This window comes from Molothrus ater, chromosome 3 (genome assembly GCF_012460135.2).
Source record: "Molothrus ater isolate BHLD 08-10-18 breed brown headed cowbird chromosome 3, BPBGC_Mater_1.1, whole genome shotgun sequence".
Lineage (NCBI taxonomy): Eukaryota > Metazoa > Chordata > Aves > Passeriformes > Icteridae > Molothrus > Molothrus ater.
Window position 1 is genome coordinate 104,874,771 of NC_050480.2, and position 25,740 is coordinate 104,900,510.

The 25,740-nt window shown below is 36.4% G+C and overlaps 1 protein-coding gene across 1 annotated transcript in view; it reads right to left on the reverse strand.

Annotated features, from left to right (window-relative positions):
* Positions 1 to 517: 517 nt before the first annotated feature.
* ASCC3 (activating signal cointegrator 1 complex subunit 3) overlaps positions 518 to 25,740 on the reverse strand; it is a 251,823-nt gene continuing 226,600 nt past the window's right edge. The window contains exons 37-42 of the mRNA XM_036380163.2: positions 22,263 to 22,487; positions 9,897 to 10,048; positions 9,236 to 9,386; positions 3,193 to 3,399; positions 1,215 to 1,390; positions 518 to 1,122 (exon numbers count right to left, since the gene is read on the reverse strand). Coding sequence (XP_036236056.1) covers positions 993 to 1,122; positions 1,215 to 1,390; positions 3,193 to 3,399; positions 9,236 to 9,386; positions 9,897 to 10,048; positions 22,263 to 22,487 — 1,041 coding nt within the window. The 3' untranslated portion in view covers positions 518 to 992. The remainder of the gene's footprint in view (positions 1,123 to 1,214; positions 1,391 to 3,192; positions 3,400 to 9,235; positions 9,387 to 9,896; positions 10,049 to 22,262; positions 22,488 to 25,740) is intronic.

Consider the following 25,740-nt stretch of genomic DNA (forward strand, 5'->3'; position numbering starts at 1 on the left):
ATGCTGCTGCCTTCTGCCTTCAGATTTATGCCTTGCAGGTACTATCACAGAGCTGCGCATCTCTTACAATTTCTTCTGCCTAGCAGAACCATTCATTGCTCATCATGCCTTCTGCTGCAACCCCCATTTTTGGAGCCTCATGCCCCCTTATTTACAGAAGTTGGTCACCGACTTTAGCACTGAGCCCTAGAACAGGACACCCAATTTTATATGCCTTAGTCCTACAAAATTCAGGAAAGAACACTAAGGAAATTGCATGTATGTAATATATGTGTATATGTATCTACATACATGTAAAGAGTAAACTTTAATAATTATCTACATAAATTGCATCATTGCTATACTGGAAATATTTTTTATGATTTAGTTTGCCCTTATAACTACATATACTGCTCATATAATTAATATAAATTTGTGACATTTTTCTTTAGAGTATCATTTTCAAAATGTACTATGCATGAAGAGAATTTTTTTACTACATCTCCCATATTTTACACCTACAAATACAGTCAAAACATTCTGGGAATATTTTTATTAAACATGAAATATAACACATCCATTAATATTTTCAGCAGCTCTTAGATCAAATTTTGTATTTTCCCCTATAAATTAAAAAAGTTGAGTATTTAAATGCTATTAATAGACAGGCTATATAACACTTTTCAAAATGAAGATGATAGCCCTGAATTTGCACAAATTACAGTACTGTTCAGTCATTTATTTTGATGTTTTAAAATTCAACTAACAATCTGACTTCTGAGAGAAGAAAGATAAAACAAGAAAAGACAAATCTTCATAAAGGAGTAAGGCCACTGTGGCTAACTCGGTGTCATCAGAGTTAATACAGCAGTCACTTTCGGTGTCCCCGTTGTCGTGAGGTTTGAAGTTGGTTCCAGTAAGGCAGATGCATTTTTGGATGTCCCAGAATAACCAGATGTCTTAGTTGCAGGACCAGTTCTTTTGACTGAGTGGACTTTGCAGAGAGCCTTACTTCAGGCCAGGTAGCTCCTGGCCTCAGTCCCCTCTGTGGTGCCTTGTGCTGGTACAATGTTCAGGTAAATGTCGTACTGTTGGTCCATGCCAAGGTAGCTGTCGCTCATGAGATACAGGGTGTAGATACACCTGAAAAGTAAAACCAGCATTGTTAGTTTGGGAATTGGGTCTTGATTGCTTGGAAAACATAATAACTAAGAGAATTTGAGAGTTTGTCATACTTTCCAGGAGTTTCTGGAGTATAAAAAGCAATGGAAACAGTATTTCGATTTCTGACATATCCAGTTCTTTTCAGGGCGATGAGTTCTTTTTTATCAACTTCTCCCAATATCAAAAACCATCCTTCATCCTTAACTTTGGGGAATCGAGGAGCCATTGCTTTACTGTCCTGCTTTCCCTGTTGGGGAAAAGAAACAGCTTAGGAAAACTAGAAATCACCTTTCCAAAATGACATTTTTTCTTGAATGAGAAACACCTCACAACCATATTGCTGTAAATTGTTAGGTAAGGCTATAATTTAGCTAGACTAAAATAGTGTTATTTCTTTCTAGAAGAAGGGTTAAAAAAATAAAATAAAAAATTACAGTCCACAGAGAAAAATCCAGAATAGAAGATATTATTTCACTTATTTTGTAAACTAGTAAAACTTGAATGAAAAAACTATTCCCTTTCTGTAATTTTATCTAATATATTCCCAATATAGAAATGTGAATTGTAAACTTAGCATCTTTAAATAAAGCTAATCCATTTTATTCAAGATTAATATAAAGACAAAACCAACACTTAGTAGAGTTTGGTATAGCAAAAGGAAAGATTATTTCAGTGATTCTTTAAGACAGTGACTTTACTGCTGGAAGCTGAAGACAGAATGATGCACGCTCAATCAACATTCATTTTGTGTTTTTAGAGGGAAAGGTTTTACTGAAGATTTATATGGAAGAATTCCATATAAAGAATGGACTGAAACACCACCACAGCAATGAAGCTTTAGGAACAGTTTGATCCAGCTGTTTTTTACAAAAGAGGTTATCAAATTCTAGGAGAGGTTTATAAAAAAGTGATCACTGCATGAAATGATTCTGCTCCTTTCACTTCCATGGCTTCTGCTTAGGAAAAGTCTCTACCAGTAACTGGCACAGCAAAAAGAATGATGTATGTATGAGCTTTGCCCTTTGTTCTTCCTAAAATAAGACAGTTTCCCCTTGCAACTATAGTGAATCTGCTGTAGTCATGAAAAAAAGTCTTTTGAGAAACAAGAATACTTTTCAAATATAATTCCTAACTAATGTAAGATAACTTCAGGATTTTCAAGAGCACACATATATCTCTATTATTATTAAAATGGAATTTTCTTAAGAGTCTCAGAACTAACATCTAAAACTATTCTTTACTTTTATCTTCGGCTCTTTGCATCTTACCAAAATGCTGGTAATTATAATTCTTAATTATTTGAAATGTTAGAGAAATTAATTACCAAAATTATAACCATGGTGGTCCATACGTCATTCATGGTATGTAAATGACAGAGAAAGGCCTGGATAAGTGAGTGACAGCTCCATTGTCAGCAGTGCATGAAGGCAGGTCCAGCTCTCTTCAGATCTGACACACAGATACAGCCAGGTACTGCTGCTGGAGCAGAGCAGCTGGAAAACAGTGCAGCTCCTGGAGTTTCTGAATTGGCACACCAAGATTTACTGAGGGCCCAGCGAGCTGACCAGCCCAGAAGGCAACGAGATGTGCTTTAAATGGGCAAAGGGCTGGGAATGAAATGTAGTGGGAAAGAATTGTATGTGGAAGTTGTTCTAGGAGCTGTTCAAAAAAGCATCAGATGTAAAATATAAGGAAAATATTCTCAGTAAAGGCCTGAGAGGTGTTACAAATAGAAACATATTTATAGGTGTGAGTCTGTACGCAGTTTGGAAGCACCTGTGAACATAACTGGAAAGCCTATAAATTAGTTTGATTTTTTTTTTCATTGACTTGGTCTAGGATTTTACCTTAAGAGCCCACTTACTATCCTGTTGCAACCTGGAAAAAAACATTTTCTTCACTATGAATACAGAAAAGGCTTAGAAAGTGCTTATAACTTACATAATACTTAAACCATAAAGAAACCTATTATACTGTATAAAGCATCATTGATGATGTAAATGAATTATTGGACACTTGTTCAGCGAAGGAAATGATAAATAAGTCTACCTGGTACCCCATCTGGGTTCTGTGCAGGTTTATTTGGAGCACATACTCTTGATCAGCATGCAGTTTGATCCATCTCTTGTCATCTCGTGTGTCTGTTGTCCAAGAAGGAACAGGTACTTCATTCTGTGGCTGAACTGCATCATCCCAACTGCCCTTAATGCTCAGACTGATGTTCAGAATTGGCAAACGGCACAAGAAATTCCAAGCCTGTAGAAAAAACCAGATCCCTATGGATTACGAGATAATCTATACAATCATTGCCACTCTAACAATAATTCAATGTGCAGTCTACATATTTATTCTATAATAATAATATTTTATTGTGTATTAGAATATATATAATTGTACAACTCTCAATCATAAGCATAAAATACTTTTCATTAACCTCTATACTACTTTCTTCCTAGCAAATAAGATAAATGTGAAACTCCTCAAGCACGTTACACATGCCTTGCTAAGATTACTGATGTCTGAACACAGAAAAAATTCCTTACTGCTCCCGATTAAAGTATTTTTTCCCTATAAGCCACTTAAAAACTAGTATAATTAAGTTTTAAATTAAACTTCCTTAGCATAATCCATAAAGAACAAATCACTGCAGTGCTAATTAGCAATAGGCAAACCTCAGAGAGTTCAGAGGATCAGTTCAGATAATTAACCAAAAGTTCAACTGCATATCCAAAGTTATCCCTATTTTTTTTTTGAGGTTTTCTTGCATCGATCCTCATGAACTCTCCTTCTTAGAGGCTTCCTGAGGAATTTTAAGTCTCTGCAGTCTCCCTTGAACTACAACAGGTCGTCAACTTTCTCATCCTTGTGCAGAGAACTGTTGTTAGAGGATACAATCTGTGTAGCTCAACATGACACTCTTAACCTTAAAAAGGCATCCTGAATATGCAGCCCTATGTTTCTCTCATTTTGGTCTCTATCAGACAAGGAAAAGTAGCTCTGAGAAGCTGTGACAAAAATGGAAGGGAATGTAGGCTTTCATTTAGTAAAAAAGAAAATCAGCACGTTCATGCAATGAAATTTGTTAGGAAAAAGAAATGCTATTGGCTGTGGAATGGAGGCAGTGATTTGTGGCCTTTCTATGGCTGACAAAGATAGATGAGGATGGCGCTGGAAGAAAAAAACTAAAGACCAAGAATCACCCTCTGCCCTGACATCTTTCCCCTCCATCCCCAGAAAAGAACAGGAATCAGCATATATGAAAAGCTAGAGGGTGGGAAGGAGAAGAAGGAAATAAGAATATTGGTCTTGGAAAAGAGCCATCAGATGCCGAAATGGGAACTTGTGGGAATGAAGAGGGTAGGCATAGTCACATGGGCAATAGCATGGAGCAGAAATGTTTTATCTGGAAAAAGACTAAAGCATATTTTATTTTTCAACTATGGGTTTGACCATGTAGTGTTTCAACAAAATGTATTTTCATTTAGATTGTGTCTGATGTGTCTGATTGTCTCGATGTGTCTGATTACTTTTTCTGTGCTGGAAGGCCTAGAGGCCTAATGAAAGCTCAGTTTGCTTTTTGCAGACATCATTGCCACGAGTCATACTGACAATAATAGCACATGGAGTCATACTGACAATAATAGTGTATGTCGATGCATGATTAGGGATACAGCAGCCAGGGAAAGCAGATCTAAGGTTGTGCTGCCCTAGGAAAGGTGGTGCTGTCTCTCTCTCTCCAGGGCTCTCCCCACCAGCTCACTGTGCCTGTCTCCATCCCTGGCATGTTGGCATTGCCATGCTGGGATTGTGCAGCTAGATGGATCAGCTTGCTAATCATTTTGGTGACAGCATGAATTTAGATCAGCTTAAAGCTGATTGTGGCAACATATTCTCTAATCCTGCAACTCTGAATAAGCATGAGCCTTCAGTGCCACTGAAAGAAGTGGTCCAGCCTCCTCCCCTGCTGGCACAAGCATTCATGAAGCCAGTTGGCTACGGGCCACTTTGACTGTCAGTGAGAGGGCTGATAGGATTCCTCCTCCTCCCCTTGTCCCCAGATGCTCATTCCCACCTCCTTGCCTGAGGCAGACACAGCATTTGTGCAGCTGTGCGGTGAGCTGGGTCAGGGGAGGTGAAAGCGGCACGGAGAGGGCAGGACTGCCCATTTCGGCTGCAGCACAGGCTTATTTGGATTAAAATGGCTGCATTACCAGAGCCTGGCTGAACTAAATGAGAAAACTGGGTTCAGCTACAAACTAATCTCTCTCTCTCTCTCTCTTTCCTCTTCTGTGTACTGCATGAACAGCTGTGTCTGTTCAGTGCAGAAGGTGGGGAGGGCCAGCTGTGAGCGCTCAGGAACTGCAGTGTAAAAGGAGGGGACACAGATAAATTGCACCAATGTTCTTAATGGTGTCTTAGCTGCGAAATGACAGGAAAATTGTAACAGAAACTAAAGAGATAGGACTTTAAGGAATTAATACATCTCTCTTTTTCCCAACTCTGAAAGAAAATGGGGAAAAAAAGACAGCACTTTGAAGAAGGTGAAAAAAATACCACTGACATTTTTAACTAAGTAATTGTTGCTATGATTTTGATACATATAATACACAAGACTACTATACCTGCTTCCAGCAGATCACACTGAATGACAACTTGAGCAGGAACATCTCAACTGGAAAATGATTTTATGTTCAATGTAAAGGTTTTTAAGAAGAAACTTAGGGTAGGAACTCTACAGACCCACTGTGTCTCTGTGTGTGTAAGCAGAGTATTTCTGCCGAGATTAGGAGAGGCACTCTGATATAAACCAACCTGGTGATCATCTCTTTGGTTGTACTTTAGATATCATTTGTATCAAAAGTACATAAAAGCTTGAAAGCTTTTATGTGTCTCAAAGGACAAGACCTGTTACAAATATGTTAGAATAAAGTTTAATTTCAGCAGAGATCATAATGTAATAACTCCTTTAGTGGCATTACCTGTTAGCTTCCATAGTCCAGTGAAGATTATGATTTGGGCTGGTTTATATCATACAATCCCAACATAATCTATTTGTCAAAGGCTGTCATGTCATCATGCAGTTTTCATAACACAAACAAACTAAAGTAACTCTGAGTAACTTTCTAATTAGATAAGAAAGCAGATTTAATATGTCATCCTATGAGGGCTAGTGACAGTTGTATTTGATGATTTTAAGGGTCTTTTCCAACCTAAAGGATTCTATGAGTCCTTGATTTATCATGTCTTGTGTATTTGAAAATTACAGGCAAAGTTAGTACTGCTTGATCATTGATACAGTATGCACAGCAGGCTGCCTTTTTATCATGCATGCAATGTGGGGGAAATGAAGAAATGCTTTTCTCACTAAGGAAAAAAGTCAAGTAGTAGCAGGTGAAAATGAAAAGATTATAGGAACACAGATACTTCCAGAGTAAAAGTAGATTATACTAAAGTAGAGATAATATTTATTTATTTTCAATCTTGAAGTTTCCTTTTTCTCTTTCAAAAACATCAACTCAATATTTTAAAAGGTGCTTAATGCCTAAGTGACTTAGAAGCTGAAAGAGATTTATTAAAGAAATATGATTCACAAGGAATCACTGAACCATAGAGCTTTGACCAAAGAGTGGGGTTAGTCTAAATAGTTTGAATTTAGGTTGTCAGCTTTTAAACCCCCTCCCTGACTTTCATTGAGGTTTGGAATTATAATACTAATTCTGTAAAATTAAACTCAGGCCTCCCATGTGGCTTAGGTATTTTTTGACAATTTTAATGGGTTTTTTTTGCTGTATAGGAAGACACAAGAACATATCTGCTCCTTTTAAATCTATCAACATATCCAATATATACACGCACATATATACTGTACATATACATTTATCTACCAAGGCCATAGATTCAAATTATAATCAAATTAAAAATTCTTCATAAACCTTTGGAACATCATTAGTATTTTTGTCAATAATCTATCTCCCAAGGACCTAGCCTAATATTCCAAACCCATGAGCAGCTTCAAGAGCTGCTATTTAAAAATTAATTACCAATCTGCTTAAAAGGCATTTTCTTCTTTCCAAATGTAAAACTTCTTCCTTTTCCCATCTGTCTGAAATTTATGTAAAGCTTAAGCTGTTTTTACGAGTGTCTTGCTAGTAATCTTTAGCTTTAAGATATGGGTTCAATATACTTTGAGTGAGAAGTAAAAGGTTTTTTAGGAAAAGAATGGTTTTGGCAATTTAGTGTCATATTTACCCCTTTATTTGGCTCTGTTCATGTCTGGTGCCAGAATGCTAGGCTTAAACTCTCTAGTCTGATATTCTTTCTTTATAGAAAACATAGAATATAGATGTTGAAGAATTTTTCTCTTGCTTGGCCCCTCTCTATGTGAGCACTGAAAGACTTTACATATGAAGACACTCAACAGGCAGTCTCAATATGAATTTTAATTCTCTGCAAGGTATTACAATAGTTTTAAACTTTTTTTTTCTATTAAAAATAGTGCAAGGAATATAACATATTGGTATAAAGCTTTCACATTTATAATGCCCTGCACAATACAATCATGGCTTCACTATACCCAATACAGCCATTCCCAGCTCATGGAAATGAAAGTTTCTCCTCACATGATGGGAAGACATTATGTTTTTCCCTGTTATATGCATCTGTATTTACAAACATAGATATATAGAGGCATAGAGTCACTCACAGTGTGAACGTACACACCACATACACGCAAGCTATTTTTGAAGAAACTGCTAAGACATTTCAATACCAGCCAAACATATTTATCTGAGGATTAATCTTCATCTATTGAATCAGACGAGAACACTGCCATGCATACAATTATTTAATTAGCAGCCAAATCCTCTGCCAGTCAGCAGCCGTTCCAGGCATACTGATGGGGCAGTAGATGCAAATCTCACAGTAGTACTGCTTTTTCTCATTACTACTGCAATTAGCACTTAAATTGATGCTTTAAACATACTAATTTCTGGAATAATTCAGGATTTGTATGTTACCTGGGATCGCCTCACTGCAGAGACGACACCAGATTGCTACGCAAATTGAAGCACTTTTGAGCCAAATAACCATCATCATATCAGACAGAGCCAATTTGCATTTGCTTTTAAAGATAACAGAATGGCAATTTATGCAAATAAATTAAGTAAGTTTACTTCTGAGTTCTCCCTGAACTAATTATAACAATGTTCTAATTTTTTATCACATCTGAAAGTTGGACTGAAATCAATGTGTATTATGTTAGAAATCTGTTGTTAAAGGAAGCCTTTTTTTGATGTCAATACATTTTCTTAATTCAAAATTTTGATGTTAATTTGGTTACAAATGCAGATGTCTTTTACAGACATTTAAGTACTTTTCTTCTTGTTTGCATATCAGTAAAAGGTTTAACTGAAGCTGAACAGTCAAACTGTCCTTTTAAACATTCAAATAAAAAACATTAAAGTATCGCTTTTGAAGTTTTCATCTTTCCTACATTTATTTGAAATCAATAGGCTTAGAATGTGATGAATGCTATGGAATATAGCTATCCTTTGCTGCAAATGCCTTGAAAATGAGACTTTAGCAGATCAACATTTTGGAACAGTATTTTTTTTCCTTCCCCTGTGAAGTATGAAATTTTCATCTTCTTTTTCTGTTTCAAACACAAAATGAGTGCTAGATCTTTTACTAAGAGTATTCTCACAAAAAATGGTGTTTGACAGACCACTTCAGAAGCCAGCTATGATGACATTTGCAATGCATGTATTCCTAGTGCAGAGCTATGAAAGGGTGGATAACACTCAGCAGATTGAATGACCTACAGAAGCATCTTTAGAGCAGAGAGAGGTGGTAATATCATCCATAAACCAGAGTCTGCTACTGCTTAGCAGGGAATAAGTGAGAATAATATTAAGAAAACAGGCAGAGAAGAACTTCTGTAAAGCCAGCAGTACCCTGAAATTAGAGCAATGAGTGTGTTGCACTTTTATAATGAACGTCACATGGTATTTACTGAAGGAGAGAGAATATTTCTTTGCCCAACTACTCTTCCTTTCCAATCACAATGATAATGGTCACAGATAGAAAGTGTTACCTGTGAAATGTGTGCTGCTGGCAACTCACTGTCCACAATGGAAGCAAAAACATTCTCTTTTCCTTCGCAGGCAGCCATTAGTTCGGGAAGACACTCGATAGGTCCTTGGTAACCTCCATGCACACTCTTCCTTTGGCCTTGGCTCCACTTCCTGATACAGACAGCAAAACATATGCCCAGGGAGGGAAAGCAAACATTTGTATTCAGTTGTTTTGGTGGTAAAACTCAATACTGCGTTCTGTTTTTAAAGGGTGGTCATTTATTTTGGTTAGCATTAATTACTGCATCATCTAAGCATCTATAGAGCTTTGCATTATCTATGATGTTAAGATGGATACTAATGTAGTTTTATAATGGATTAAAATAAAGAGATAATTAACATACAGAGTTAGATTTGTTAGGACTTGGAACCCTTCCAGTGGTCTCTTGTTAATTTGTCTGGAATCACGGTTCTCAAAATAATCTGTGGGGGTTAATTAATCAATGAATATTGAAAACAGAAACAGAAAATCCATTTGGGAAAGCATCACTGTGAAAGACAGAGCTCTGCTTCTGATTCGTTAATGAAGATTCTCGGGCACAACGATGCCATTCAAACACCATCAGCAGCAGAAAGTAGAAATAAATTGGAAACCTGCTAATGCTTAAAAGAATTACATACCGAAAAAGGTAAAGATGCTGGAGCTCTACATTTGGCAAAGTAAGCAGGGATGAGTCATGTATCCATCTACCCTGAACCACCATCTGCACCAGGTTGGTTATGTTCAGAGCAGTCACCAGCCAGCCATGATGGGCTGCTACGTCCAGCATTGCCTAAGCAAAGGAGACACATAATAAAAAAAAACCCCGCAAATATAATTGCATACCTGGTTCATACAATGTGATTAATGTTTAACATACAGTGATTTCTAGGTCTTAACATAAGAATTTACTTCAACCTCTATTGATGGCAGTTAGACACTTTTGGAATTAACCTTGAGAAAAGATGAATTAAATCCTCTATCATTGTCATCAGTTCTTATTCTCGAAATGGTAATTTATACAATAGTTTTGGGGGTGAGGACTGAAGGTAAACTCTTTTCCTTACAAATAACTGCTGTTTGACACAACTCAACTCAGAATGAAGGGAAAAATCAACATTTACTGTAAAAGAAAAGGGTACAATTAATGGCAGTATTTATTTATATTTTGACATGAGAGCTTTCTCAGAATTACATGATTATTCAAAAATCCTTGAACTATTTAAGAAAAACACCAATGTATACACATTTGTTCAAAAATTAGTACTAATGTCATTTACGAGTAGCAATTATTATTTCCATTTGAACTAAGTACTTTAAAAAAATCCCTGGAATTGGAATAGATAAAAGCACTAAAATTTAGCTTAATAGCATATTAGAGGCTTTGTTCAACACTGACACATAAGTTGAAATCTTGAAGAAAGCTTACGAAATAGCTTATATTTTAGCTATGGTGACTATAAGTGATCTGAAACAAAATTAATTTCACCCTTAATTGCACTGTGAACAGTTGACTGTCTTCAGAATGAGGGTGAGGGATACTTGGCTGTCTCTCCCTTGGCATCTCTATCCTGATCCTGAAAAGCTTCTCCAAAGTACACAGAAAACACAAGCAAACAAAAAGCCCCTATGCAGCTATACATCAGATTTCAAAGTGTTAAAAATCATCCTGCCTTCCATGCCTCATGACTTTCTGTTCCATTTCTACTTCCTGTGTTTTGACAGTACAAATAAGAGGTATATTGTTTACTAACAGTATACCTCTTATTTGTATAGAGATCTAAACTAATTCAGTATGGATTTGCACTGCAAATGGCCCTATGGACATGAAAAAAATGGTTCTGCTTGCTTTTTTCCTTGACTGGACTTACACTCTGTTTGGTTAGTCTGAAAGTGAATTTAAGAGTTCTTCCAAGGAAAAAAGGACAAAACATGAATTTTTGGTTTCAACTTTTTAGAATAGTAAATGCAGCTATTTGGATATGTAACATACTTTCTACTCTGTCTATAGTACATTGAATGAATTATTATGATTTATGAAAGCATTTCAGCTGGTGAAAAAAATAATGCTATAATGTATTAGTTGTCTTGCTTATTTTGTTGTTCAATAACATTATGATCACAATAAAGTGTGGGTCCTCATTTTAAAACACTAAACACTAAACCACACATTGGAGTAGAAAGTCATATATTTAACAGCAGTTCGCCATGGAGGGAGTTTAATGTTTGATTAAAATATGAGAAAATAGTTTTTTTCAAGAAAGTGAGGAACATTGATATATTGAATCTGGTGTACTGAACAGTTTCAACACCTTTTTAAATACCATCTTGGTGTTAGGAGGGTTGTAGTTTGATTTTATGACTAGGCTTCAGATGTTTCCATGGGTTTTTCTTGTAAACACAAATGATATTGCTTGATACTTAGGCAGCAGATACCTGCACCATTTTAACTTATTTTCCAGCCACTAGTGTAATGAGGAGAAGCTGTCTGTGTAAGTCTTTACATTTAATCAAATGTTTTACAGACAAACAAAAGGCAGCATTTACTTAAGGCAAACTAAACAGTGAAATCTTCTTTAAACAAAGGAGTTGTTTACACACGCAGAGCTATTTCAATTAAATTACACTGATTCTGGAGAAATACTGACTTTAAAGACACAAGTTAGTTTCACTCCTGGCCGAGTCACACAGTTTATTTTAGCAGTTTACAATGCAATTTCAACAGGTTTTTTTTTCCAGATTGGGGTGATAAGATCAGTGACACTTAGAAAAATATTTGAAGTGTTACCCTGTATTACCCAAATGTTGTCTCATTTCTCATGAATTGTGGATAAAGGGCCTTTCAGCTAATAAAGATCCAGATTTAATATTTAATTTTTTGGAGGAAGAGTCATAGCATCCTGAAACTCTCTAACATTCCTAATGACCCTAAAACCAGCACCTCACAACACAATCTTACTGGTATCCATTTTCTGTCTCTTCACTTGGTTTGCCAAAGTGATTTCCATGTAGGATTGTTTTCACCAAGTAGAAAATAAAATTATGTTAGAAATCACATTTGAAAGGAGAAGCTTTGTGGCCTGCAGATTTATATGTTGGTTCACATGACATTTACTTGCATAAGGAGGGAATTGTTCTCAGCATCAGACTGGAGTGAGTCTTTGAAACTTACAAGGTGAGTTGCTCTTTACCCGATTTCACATTTTACATTTATTTGAATGTAAAATGCAGTATATTGAAGACTATCCTTACAGTACAGTCTGTGTTTCTGAGCAGTCTGTGTTGCTGAGACAGTCTGGCATCTGCCTCCTGCTCTCCACTACCTGTTTCTTGTTCTTTTCTGCTATTCTGACAGCCTGAAACATCATGTTCCCCAGTGATGATACTGCTGTACGTATGTGAAGAATAACCGGTGCATAAATATCTTGTATTTTCCATGAATGACAAGAAGAATACAGCAAGTTGTATTTTTAGTCAGCATGAAGCAGTGGTATTTTATAGAATGCTTCTGGAGATGCACACATAACACTGTTTACATTGTTTTGGTGGTTTTTTTTTTTTTTTACTCTATACTTCTCCCCCCTTTTAAACAGAGGTTTGAAAAGGGGAAAAGAAAAGTGAAGATGTAAGAGAAAGATAAATCTAAAACAAGCTATACTTTGAAATTAACTGGAGGACCCTTTCACATGGAAAATCTCCTAGAAATTGATAGAGGCCTACAGACAGATATCCCGTAGGGAGTATGGAAAGCCTGTGTGTGTAAGACTCTGTGTTCCACATTGTTATAATGAATCCACACGGCAAATCCTCTTTTCCTCCTTATTTTCTGCTTCTTTACCCATAGAATTTATTCACAGCATCTCTATCTGGATGTGAAATCCAAGACAGTGACATTTTGAAAAAGTCAGAACAATGGTAAAGTTGGCTTGTTTCATCTGCTGCCTTGGAAACCTCCACACATTTTGTTTTCCTCTAAGTGTAAAACATGGAGATGCTTGATACTTAAATGGTTACTGAAATTCCTATAAATACTCAGGGTAACAAATTGAGTTATTCCCCTATCTCCATACATAAATATAAGCAACTAAACAAAGAAGATAATACAAACCACAAAATTTTAAAGTATTTAATATTTATATTATCTGATTAATAATATATTTAGTTTCTCTAGTTTATCTAGTTGCTACCCGTTTAGCTTGTTGTATAACCAGTATAATTTTATAGAAACTTTAAGCTCTTATTTTGCAAAATCGTAAATAAATTCTAAATATCTTAGAGTGGGTAAGATTGGAACAGATTATTATTCTAAATTGGGAAATGGCACAAAGTAGTTACCTGCCTTTTAAGCCTTCAGAATTTAAAGCAATACGGGATAATTTCATCACAGAGAGAAATTAAAGAAGAAGACAGTGAATGCAACAAGTGAAACAGGAAACAGTAAAGATGTTTTAAATACAGAAAAAAAACACATGTATTTTTGGTAAACCAACAAATTAAATAACAAAAAACCAAACCAAAATAAAAAACACCCCTCTAAGCCCACCACTTTTTAACCTGAAGTAGAATAAATGGGGTAAATAGATGGAGTCAAGGGAATTATTGGTTGTTATAGTAGCAAATATGTTCACCATCCTCTTATTTGGGGCTCCTTCTGTACTTAGGAGGATTAAAAGCAGATGCCTATACTGAGATTGGTTTTCATGAAAGATTCAGGCAATAGCTCTTAAGCCTTCCCAATGTCATATCTGGACAGTTACAAAGTAATAACAGCAATTAGCGACACCTCCTTTACATTTTGTCTGTTACTATCAAAACCAGCTTAGCTTGTGCCAATGTGGGAAGCAATGACCTATTAACCATGGCTGGGGCAGCACAAAAATGCCAGTGATCAGCAGCTCAGTGATGTAGATGTTGTCAGGTATGGCAAAACCTTTCATTCTGATGGTATTTGGAATTGAGTGTCAAAATGTTTGGATCAAAATCATGCTATTGCTGTCATCATCCCAGCATTAAGACAACACCATCAGCATCTGCGATCAGGTTTTCATCTTCTGTTTTTCAGGAGCAGCAGCTGCTTATCCTTAGGTATGGAATGATTTAAACTGACCAAAATGTACCTTTCTGGTCTGACATGAAGCTGAAATTTAAGAGTCTGCCTCTTTCTAGCCAAAGTTATTACTGATGGATGGAATTTACACGATGGTTTATAACTCTCTAGTTTGAGGGGAAGCAAAGATGGAGGCAGGATGTGGAAGAGGTGAGTGTGTGGCACACTCACTGACAGCAAAACACTGCATTTCTCTGGTGTTATTAAGCACTCCCTCTATGTGCTCAAAATAGATTGGAACACTAAATTGTTCCATAATGAACAAACACCCCCATTCACCCCCACTCATTTAGGAGATTTTTCAGGCTACTAAAAAATCCTGATTGCTAAATTCTTTCTTCTAGAGACTTAACAAAGTTTTTATAAACACTGTTTTTGGTATTAGTTTCACATCCTTCATTTGAAAGTCAGATACTCTGGATCACTCTTGTACGACTGGGTAGGTGGCAGGGGACCAGACTAAAACTAGCAGAATTTCTGATCTACCCAAATGACTTAAATAGCTTTTTCCTTTAAGATAAGCTATTGAAGTGTTAAAAGTGATACAGATTGCATCTCATTAACAGAGCCTGCATACTGCTTAGAATAATTTCTTCTTCTTTTTGAAGTCACCTGTCCTATAACTCTGAATATACTAAGCATTTTGACTTAAATCCTGTAAACATAAATGTTACTATTTTGTGGATAAATTATATTTAAGCAAAGTGTCAATGGAACTATAATGATAACTGCTTTGGATACAGAGGCAAGCTAAAGAAATGTAAGAAATGCCATTTCAGTGGAGAATTACATCTGTGACTACTCAGCTAGAAGCTGAGTGCCTACAGTGATGCCATTGGTGGCAATAACTTTGTGGATAGGGACTAAAATTTCAGGTGTACTCAGGGAGAGTTACATGGCTCAAATTTATCTACTCTTAAAAGATTAATCTTATTTGTTGTATCAGTGCTTCACAGTCTATGACACTTTCTTTAGTGCTTTTATTCATGAATTTGAAGTTTAGTCTAGGACTAAATTTCAGTTACATGTAGAAGTTTAAATCCATAGATCTATTAAAATTATTACAATTGTGCCTACTTACAGCTGTTTAAGACTACAGAATTTATGTGACAAATATTTATAGATAATGGACAAAAGTGTATGCATTTTACGAATTTTTCTAAAAAACTATTAATTCAGAATAACAATAATTATTTTGCACATGCTTCAAATGTAGGAAGCCTTCCAATACATAAGATTATATTATGATCCATGTGTGACTTGATATTCTGCTAATAAAAGTAAAATATTTTTTCAGATTTTAAAGCATGCCATGTACTTTAAGTTTCATGTTTTCATATAAATCATGACAATGATGCTTCAATTACATAGCTCAGAAACAGCAACTGACTTGAAAAGTTGGAATTTATTTAAGAAGTATTACAGAGACTTTAAGGTCACTACCTTTGGTATGTATATATCAGTAAAACAGGTATCTACAGAATCTTTGAAATTCAGAGGTCTAGTTCAAAATTACTTTTTAGAAATGTTTTAATCTGGGGAGGGGGGGGTAGTTCTTTCAGATCAATTAAATCACGCTTGCACAGCTGCGTGGTTTCAGCCTACAGAACATCCCCCCTGTACTTCATCAGAGATATAGTGAATAAGTTGTAATTAATCCTATTCAGGAGGCACTCCTTTTATACTGCCCTCTGTATCCTACTTCTCTTCACTTTTTTTTTTTACAAGCATATTCAGTCTCCTCTTCCATATGCTCTGCTACCCCCTATGAGAGACTAATTCTTCATTCTCCCATCATCATAAAGGTCTCACTGATGTATGCAAATTACAACCTTCCTAGCTGCTTCACAAGATTCCTATCCCTGTACTCATCCTTTAGCTTCCATAGTAACATTATTAGTATTTTCAGAACTGGAGAAAGGACAAACCATTTACTGTCTACATTTAGTGGAGTGCAACCCTTGGGTTCTTACTGATTTCTTTTAATAGTATTACAGAAATAAAAGCAGCTACAGAGTGTGATATCAGCAATAGAAACTTGGTAGGGAAGAACCCATCACTCAGAACTCATTGAGTCCCAATAGCCAATTTATTTTCAAATTGCTAATTCATAAATTGATATTTTCTACTATACCAGCAAACTGTAAAAAGAAAAATGTTTTTGATAAGAATCACTTTGCAATAAATCCCAATTTCCTAGCATAAACAATGTCTTAATGCCAGCACTTGTTTCAAATATTACACAAATCTACCAAAACCATGAAAGATACACAGCATCTTTCTCATAATAAATCTGTTCTTTTTACAGTTTAGAGTCAGTTTCAATGTAGGTATGTAATATTTTGCCAATAATCAAAATTTTTTTAGTGCATTCACAAGAACCCTTTTCAACAGCAACAGTTATTCCCAGTAACTTTCTCCTGAACTTTTAGCCCCTTAAGGTTAGCATTCAGGAAGCTCAGCTGCTGTCTAACAAACTTAATTAATCAAAAAGTCATTTCCGAGCTGTAACTATGAGTAAAAGTGCTTCAAGTGTGCTAGCAAGCCTACAAGTTAATCAAAATGCTAATGCAGTACAAATTAAAGTTGTGATTAACATTTCACAGTAGCTGCTTAAGTGAATTGATCACACAAATGGGTTAAGCATTACTCATTTCCTCCAGCCCCAACTGGGAAAAGGTTTGTCATGGGTGGGGGAGGGATGAGGCACAAGCAGCACCAAATCATCATTAAACCGTCACCAAGGTGCTTCCATACACCACAGCACTGATTATCCACAGCAAGCAAAGCTCCAGCACCACAAAGGTAACCCTCCCTTCTCCCACATATATACCTACACAACACAAGCAGGAAGCATTTTCAGCCCAACATGTCCAGGCACTTTCCTTACAAAGTGATCCATTGATGTTTAGTATCTATAAGTGAGCGTTGCCACACAGTATAAGCATGACAAGATTTTTTTATTATTCTATTATTTCCACACTCCTGATGTGCAATAATAGCCATACAGCCATGAAAGCAGCCAGTATTTAAGTAAAATTGCAAACATTGTGATATCACTGGAATAATACTGCATATACAAAGAATATGTGTAGCAGCTGAAGAGATGTGGCCTCTGCTCTTCACTTGTTTCTGAGTAATGCTCTGCATTCTCAAGTTAATTTGATTCTCTTCCCTTCGTTCAGTAAAGCTGCCCATTTATTTATAGCTGCCAGTGCAACCATCACACAAAAGCTCTTTCCCTGGACACTTCTGGACAAATCTTACTTACACAATGTAAAATAGGCCTTTCCTGTACCTCCCACCACCTGCCAGCAAGCAGTTGGCACACCTGCACTACCAACAAGCAATACATGAGCCCAAATCACTCTTAGGACCTTTAAAAACTTCACCTCCTCATAAGCAGAAAAACAAAAGATCCAGGGCTGCTCTCAAAATCAATAGTTTTAGTGGCTGTTATGAACTGAGGAGATTTCGGGATGATGAGAAGTGCAGAGCTAAAGGACATTTTCTTTCTTTGAGTCTCAAAATGGCAACATGGGCTCCTTTGCATGGCCAGAAGTACTTTTGTGTTCTACTTCTCCTTCTGAGGAGCTACCACCACCCACCCAGCACAGCTGCAGCTTAGTACAGTAAGTATTTTGTACATAAGCCAGCTCTTAGCTGAATTGGGCAGCATATTTGTGCAATATTTGACAGCTCTGAACACGTATCACAAAGATGATCCTCATAAGAACTATAGCAAAAGTTGCAGTTTAAATGACCAGAAGCAACTTTAACTGGTTTAGAATGGCTGAAGCAGTATTATACACATCACCATCTAGCTAAGAAAACACAGTGCTTAACGTAAAGAGTATTTTTCTTTCCTGCCAAAATCAGATTCTCCAGAGGACTAACATGATGGGGAATGATAGGGCATTAGGGACAGCATTTCAAGGTCCTTGTTACAGGGATAGGCACATTTCCCATGCAGAGTAGTCTTTCTTCTGCAGTTTGGAATCTGTTTTCATGTCCACCTTCTCTCAATGCCCAGCTACCCTACTGAGATGTGTTTAACACATCCATAGGTAAACACTTCTCAAAGGTTAGGGCTGAGCTCCATGGCAGCTCTATTCCTGGCAATTTTAAAATATTTTATCAACGATTATAGTACAAGTGGAGGCTTGTGGCCAATTCCAATGCAAAGCCAACAACTGTCACATTATTTCTGAGAAGAGACTGCCCTGCTGAATCTGAGAGTGACGGTATTACTGCCTCAATTATCCATTTCAATTAATGCAAATATAGGCAATAGTCTTGGAACAGCAGAATAAGAACTGATCGCTGAATACACAATCACAAAATATAAGGCTTGGCAAAGGAAGCAGAAAAGAGATTAGATTTAGTTTCATGTATTCTTAAATAAGATAGGAAAAAAAGGTGGAGTATAGTCTTTACAATAATAATTATATCTTATAAAAATGTTAGAGAAATATTTTCATTAGAATTTTTATTATTTAATGTACATTCTCCTAAAAGAAATGGAGAAATGTTTGATTTTGAGAAGCTACTGGAGTGTTCAGCACCATCTTAATGACACCTCTAGCTTTTCTCAGTAAAAATAACAGAGAGTGCTAGGCTTGAAGAGAATATATTGTCTATTGTAACTGTACTAATGGTATCTGAAGTAAATAAAAATTAAATGAAATGGCCAAGGTCACACAGGAAGCTGAGGCAGGTTTTTTGAGCCATGGGAACCTCCTGCACTTTATCTGTGAGAGCCTGTCACTGATAACAAACTAGATTTTAACTTGAGGTTTTCAGTGTAGAGAAGGGGTCTTTAGCCTAGTCAATGCCTCAGTGGCCATTCATTACAGAGGTGGGAGAGGGAGCAGATAGGCATTCACATTCCAAAAGGCTTCATACTGCTATTCCCCATATTTCTGCAATAAAAGGAAAAAATTCTGCATTTCATCCTAGGTATATAAATACTAAATTTTATCTTGCTATAATGAACTCCACCTATAGCTAACAAAGGCTAACCATAGGAAAATTGTAACAAAATATACTTCCTTTTTCTTTATGCTAAAAATTATATTCCCCTATTAAGACAGCAATGTAAGTCCTCAAATTCTGTTAAATGCTAAAGACTTGAATATTTTGCCATAATTATAAACAAGAGAATTCTAACGTAGAGCCAAAACTTTTAAGACATCCAAGGAAAAATGATTTAAGAGTTGTTTCATAATTTTTTCATTACAGTATAGTGGAATCTTACCTGGAATCCAGCAGCTACATTTACCTATGTAATGCTCTTAACATGGTTTTCTGCTGGACCAGTAACAATACTCAGCCTGAAGTCACTAGCAATGAAAAAACCCAGAAGATGTTGGAGGAATGGAAGGGAGAATGAAACATGTGGGATAGGAAAGGAGTCATGGGAAGGAAGGCTGATTCAGGTGAAGGACACCACAGAAGATTGGAGAAGTTTAATAGTCTGTGATGGAAAGAGGCTTGCTTACATATCATGGCTAGAGATGGCAAATCTGCACTGCAGGGGACCTGGGAGAAAGGCTTGCTGTATAACCACCTATAAAAGCTCTTTGAAAGATCTTTCTTTCTTGTAACAGAAAAGTAATGCTGATATGACAAATCTGTTATTCATGTACCCACCAGCAAAAAGAACATTTTATGTTCAGGTCACAATCTGAAGGTTAGCTATACAACCTCAACACTAAAATAATTTATAAGTAAAAAAAAAAAAAAAAAAAAAATTCAATGTAACTCAAAAACCAATTCCCGCCTCACTGCTGTGTTTAACGTCTGACGATGCGCGAGCGTGTGCTCACACACAGGGAACAGCACCCACTGAATCTGCTCATCAGTGCATCCTTCCAGGCTTCACTTCCTTTTCTCATAACTAACATTTTTTTTTTTCTACCTCTGCTGACCCAGAGTTCATCAGCAGGTCAGTGCTAAGGAAAAAGGTAACAACCAGTATTGAAAGTGTAACCCTGTCTATTGCTTAGATTCTGGGAACTTTAACCTCCCTTTGGAAAGCGTGACTAATAAGATGGAACCAATAATCTCCCGAGAGATGTAAACCATGTGCCAACTTTAAAATACAAAAGTGCTTGCATGTTTTTCTTTTTTTTTTGCCTTTTTTTTTTAAGATCACTGTATATATAACATGACATAGTAGTTAACTGAAGGTTGGAGTGCCAAGGCATAATATGGAATGGCATTTTTCTGAACTCTACTTCAGTTTAAAGGAACTGTTGAATATTTTGGATTTTCTTTTTCTAAGTGACTACTGTTTCTGAGATACATATGATGCAGTAGCAGGATTAAGAAAATACATTTCTTAGCAAAACAGAACAAAATAATTACAGAAAATAGTATTCAATTTAAATTTTCCCGAAATAATGTAATTAACTCCCTAATGCTTACTCCACAAACATCTAAATGAACTTTAAGTATGTGGTTTCTTTGAAACAAACCTGAATTTTCTCACCTAAGCAAGTGATGCTTTTCTCTGTTAATAACTGAATATATGGCATAGCTGTTTCTACATTTTCTGCACCATGATTTTATTGATTTGAAATATTTGAAAAAGACTAGCATCCAAGGACAGCTGGTTACCAAGATTAGGACTGTGTAGCAGTAACGTCTGTGATGTTATTTGCTTCTTACATTCCCTAATTTCAGTTTTGCTTAATTTGATATTAGTATTTTAAGCTTGCTTTTATTAGTATTAGTTTGAGCCTTACCCAAATTGCTGGACTGAACTGCACACAGTATTTTCTCTGTCTAGAGCACTGATTAATTGTTTCTCATAGAGCAGTTTTACAAACTGCCAGGTTTGACACAATGATGTTTGCAGTTACCGTATCGCCAACAGGCTTCAAACAAGAGCAAAGCTTCTGTCTGATAGTTGACAAACAGATCACTGAGGATATTAACATTTGAGCAAACAAAAACTGTAGGAAGAAAGAAGTACTGGCTCTATTTTACAGATACTAAACTCAGAAACATAAAAACAGCAGTTTGTTGAAGGCTGCCTGATCTTCAAGAACCTGTGAATGAGTCCTTGTGCAGTTCTGCTAAAGAGCAGAATTCTTCCTGGGAGACTCAGAGGGTCAGTTGTTTCCTGTGACAGCTAGAGCTCACCTTTCCTGCTGTATCTGTAACTGAGCTTTTCAGATATGGCAGCACTCTATCCCAAACTCCAACTGCTGCTTTAAAATTCTTTTGAGGTGGCAGCTGTGCATGTGATTGCTTGTTACCAGTACTCTCCATGGTCAGTTTAGTTTCTGTGGGCTGCAACTGCAGTACAACTGTAAAAACTCACAAGTCTCCAGGGTGAGTTTAAAATCTGCGTTTAAAAATGTGCTCTTTGACTCTGTGATCATTGGGACATAAAAGATGTGTCTTTACACTAGCTAGAGGAGCTTAGGGAAAACCTCTGCATCTCACCCTGAATCAGATTTCAAAACACATTATATTTGTGCTTGGGAGTGACTATAGTGCTTTTGGGTGCTAGAAAAGTAGAAGTACCTGGGGGAGACAGGTTCTTGGGTATCAACATAACAATCTGCAGGGACCACAGCCATTCCAGAATGATTCTCATACAACATTCCACAATACAGAGATAAAAAGTTGTTGCAAAGAAAGCAGAGGCTGTTATATGGCAGTAGATGCCTCCAGTCAGAGAATGACTGTCTTTCACTCTAAGTTTGTTCACCTCCAGTTCTGTAAAGTGGAAACCATTTTGGGCATCCAGGTCCTCCCTAAACAAGGTGTTATAATATTGTGTGGTACCAGCTCTCCACGAGATTGCAAGAAATCTTCAGATTCTTCTATATTGAAAACATGAGAACACTAACAATAAACAGTTATATACTGAAATGCATCACGATACCTGGCATATTCTGATTGCTTGGTCCAGCACCGTCTTTGTATCAGTTGCATAATCTGGGCAAGGCAGCATGGCATGACTGAAGTGGGCTTGCAGCAAGAGGTGTGTTTTTGTGTGTGAACTGTCAAATGAATGGGGATTGACTTCAATTGGAAGGTGTTTGGCCAGTTCGCTGTTCATCTGATCTTCATTGTGTCTCACAGGCAGATCTGTGTACTCGTCAGCATTCTTTAAAAAAAAAAAATAAAAAAATTAATCATTGTAATTTACTTCAGAATAACTATTACTGCTTACTGAGGCATTCAAACTATATGCATTTTATTTACTACAGTTAGATTTCAACACAAAAATACTAGCATTTAAATATTTAGAAAGTGTACTTATTTATCAAAATCACACATGGGAAAACAATAACTAATATAATATTTTCAAATATTGAGACACTTATAGATTTTAAATATTTTTCCTTCCACATAGCTGATACTAACATTAAAGAAGAGGAAAATAAATGCAATGAAATAAATATATTAATTGGATGGATTCAGTAGTAGAAGATGACCCACAGGTATCCTACCTCATTGGGTCACAAAACCATTTTAACGTTAGCTATAAAGGAGTCAAAACCTCATATTTTCAATTTTCAGGTTTTGAGTTTTTCTCTTAGTATTCAAAACCCAGTAGCTTTGGAATAGCTCTTATATGCTTCTTTTCAAATATTTTTTCAATATTTTGAGCAGTCAGTGTCTAAGCAACTGATGATGAGTGATCAAAAAAAAGGGCAAAATTTTAAGCAGGTGGTGAAAACATTCTCTGTGTTCCAGAGTGGTACTAATGCTATTCATTCCAAAATGAAAGCTGTGTAAGAACTTTCTCACTGTTGCAAAAAGGAGCTGCCCACCAACATGTAAGCTATAAGCAGTTATAAGTAGCAACATCATAGTGGCTGAGAGGAGAAAGTACAACTGTTTTGGTATCCCAGGCAGAGATGCCAATTCTCCTCTCGGGAAATCCACTGCTTTTGAATAAAAGTTCAACAGAAACATCCTAAGAACAATAATTTAGGCAGAAGAATCAGTTTTGTGACTTAATCTGCAATCTTTCCCTCCACAAAATCCTCTTGTGCATGTACATGTGTACATATCTCTTGGAGTGAGAACTATCTTTCTGAATTATAAAACTTGCAAGTAAGGTAAGAGTTTTATAATATGTGATGCCTTTTCCATCTGTAATTTATGAGAGCGTATTTCTTTTGTCATAAAATAAAAAGTCATTTGGGGAGCCTGAAGGGCAATGGCTTTGAAACTACAGGCTTAGCAGAGACCATTAATTTAAAGTGTTCAGGGTTTTATATTCCTCTTAAACTATAGAATCAGTATTTTGCACTTTAGTCTTCAATTTCATCAGACTTCCTGCAAATCCATATTAATGAAATATTCACAACAGTAACCAGTGAAGAGTGAGGAAAAGAAAAATGGCAATTTTAGAACACCTAATTGAAGTACCTAATTGACTTACAAAGAACCATATCCCCTCATTAATATCCTAAGACATTGAACCTTTTCTGACAATTCCTAAAAGCAGTTAGATTGCTGGTTTTACTCCTTGACAAGTGACAGCACAAAATTTTCTATTTTTTTTAATGATGCAAAGAAACTATGTCTAAACTGTGATATCAATGTAAAAGGAATGGTAACCATTAGACAATTTAAGGTTTGGAAAGAAAATCAGAATGTCATTAACTTATTTCATATCTCAACTGCAGAATAGAAGTGAAGACTGAATAAAGACAACTGCTGCTTAATCCTGGATGTCTCTGCTAGATCTCTTGTGAAAACTGTGGTCATTTATTCTCTGAACCTAAGGTCACAATCTTTTTAAGCCCTATAGAAGGCTGCATGTTTGCTTCACTCTTTTTATTTAACTGGCTTCTCCTTCAAAGATATTTTAAAGAATATTTACCAAGGAGATTTTTTACTTAGTTTTGCTTTGCAGTTTAAAGTAGCAGAAAGAAGGAGGATCAGCCAAGTCAGTCCAGACCAACTGGTACCCCTGAAAATGCATTTTCCCTAATTCTTCTCCAGCACATGTTTTATTTACACCCAAAACACTCCTCTTATTTTAAACAACTTGCCTACTTAATTTCCTGTTTGTGATCATTGACTGTAAGTAAGTGAGGTTCATTTTCTTATCTGCATCATGTAGGTAATTAAAGGAAATTGAGAATGGGTAGTGAAGCTTTTATACAACTGAGAATGAAGCTGAATGGAGGGCACCGAGGTCAGCAGAGTCCATTATATTTTTATGTGAGAGGCCGGTATGTCTGCCCTGTTCTTGTTTGCTTAGTGTAGGCTGGACAGACTACTAACTGCAAATCTGTTTCTCTGATTTGCCCAGCTGTCCTTGAATAAAGACATCTTCCATTGCAAAACGTTAAATGACAGTGATTGACAACTTTGTGATGAACTCTGCTTGTAACCCCCTGCTACTGTTTTCAGGTTGCATAAGAAAAGACAGAATAAAGAAACATCCTTTGTAATCACCTCAAATAGGCCCTGCTGTTCACTCAATATTTTTTCATTTTAGTTTTCCTTTTCATTGCAAATCTCAATCTGTTCTGTAAAGGCTGTAGCTTCAACTATTCCACACAGCATATAATATATATTGTTTTAGTACATCATATCTGAACGCCATTCTTGTTTCCATGGGTGAAGAAACAGATCAAGCCACATATCAGTCATTAATCTCATTCTAAAGTCAAGAAACTTAATACAAGCTTCATAGTTAAACCACAAAGCACTTCTGTGCATTTTTCACTTTCCCTTCTTCTCCTCTTAAACCAGAGCTGTTGCAGGCCATGTACAATAGGTTTACAAGCACCTACACATTAAGCATAACTTGATGTATACCAGGAGATAACCAGGAATTTTAGCTACAGATTCTACAATTATGCATTTGGTAGTCATGTCACATCTCTCTCTCCTACATTTCTGTGATGGACTTTCCCAATAATGTCTCCTTTTGGGCATTAGAGACTGCTGCATTATTTCAAGGGTGTAGGAGTCATCTCAGACTTACATTTCAACCTGCATGTGACACAAGGTGCTCGTATAGGAGACAGTAACTTGCACTGCCAGTGAGAAATGTCACACACAGACCTGCATAATCTCAACAGTTACATTTTACAAGGCCAAAGGGCTATTCTGGTAATTGAATTCTGTTTCCTGCATAACAGCAGCCACAGAATCATCCTAAAGTCCTGTCTACAATATCATGCTCCAAATACACAGCTACCATCATCCTTTATTTGAGCTGTTAGAATAGCCCTAAAAGGAAACAACTCATACTATTTTAAAAGATATCTTTTGTGGTACTATCAGACATTTGAGGGGCCAGACCAAACTAAAATTTAAATAAGGTATCCAACAATGTGAGTACTGTGCTCCACAGGGTCCACAGGGTTAAACCCCCACCAGATTTTCTT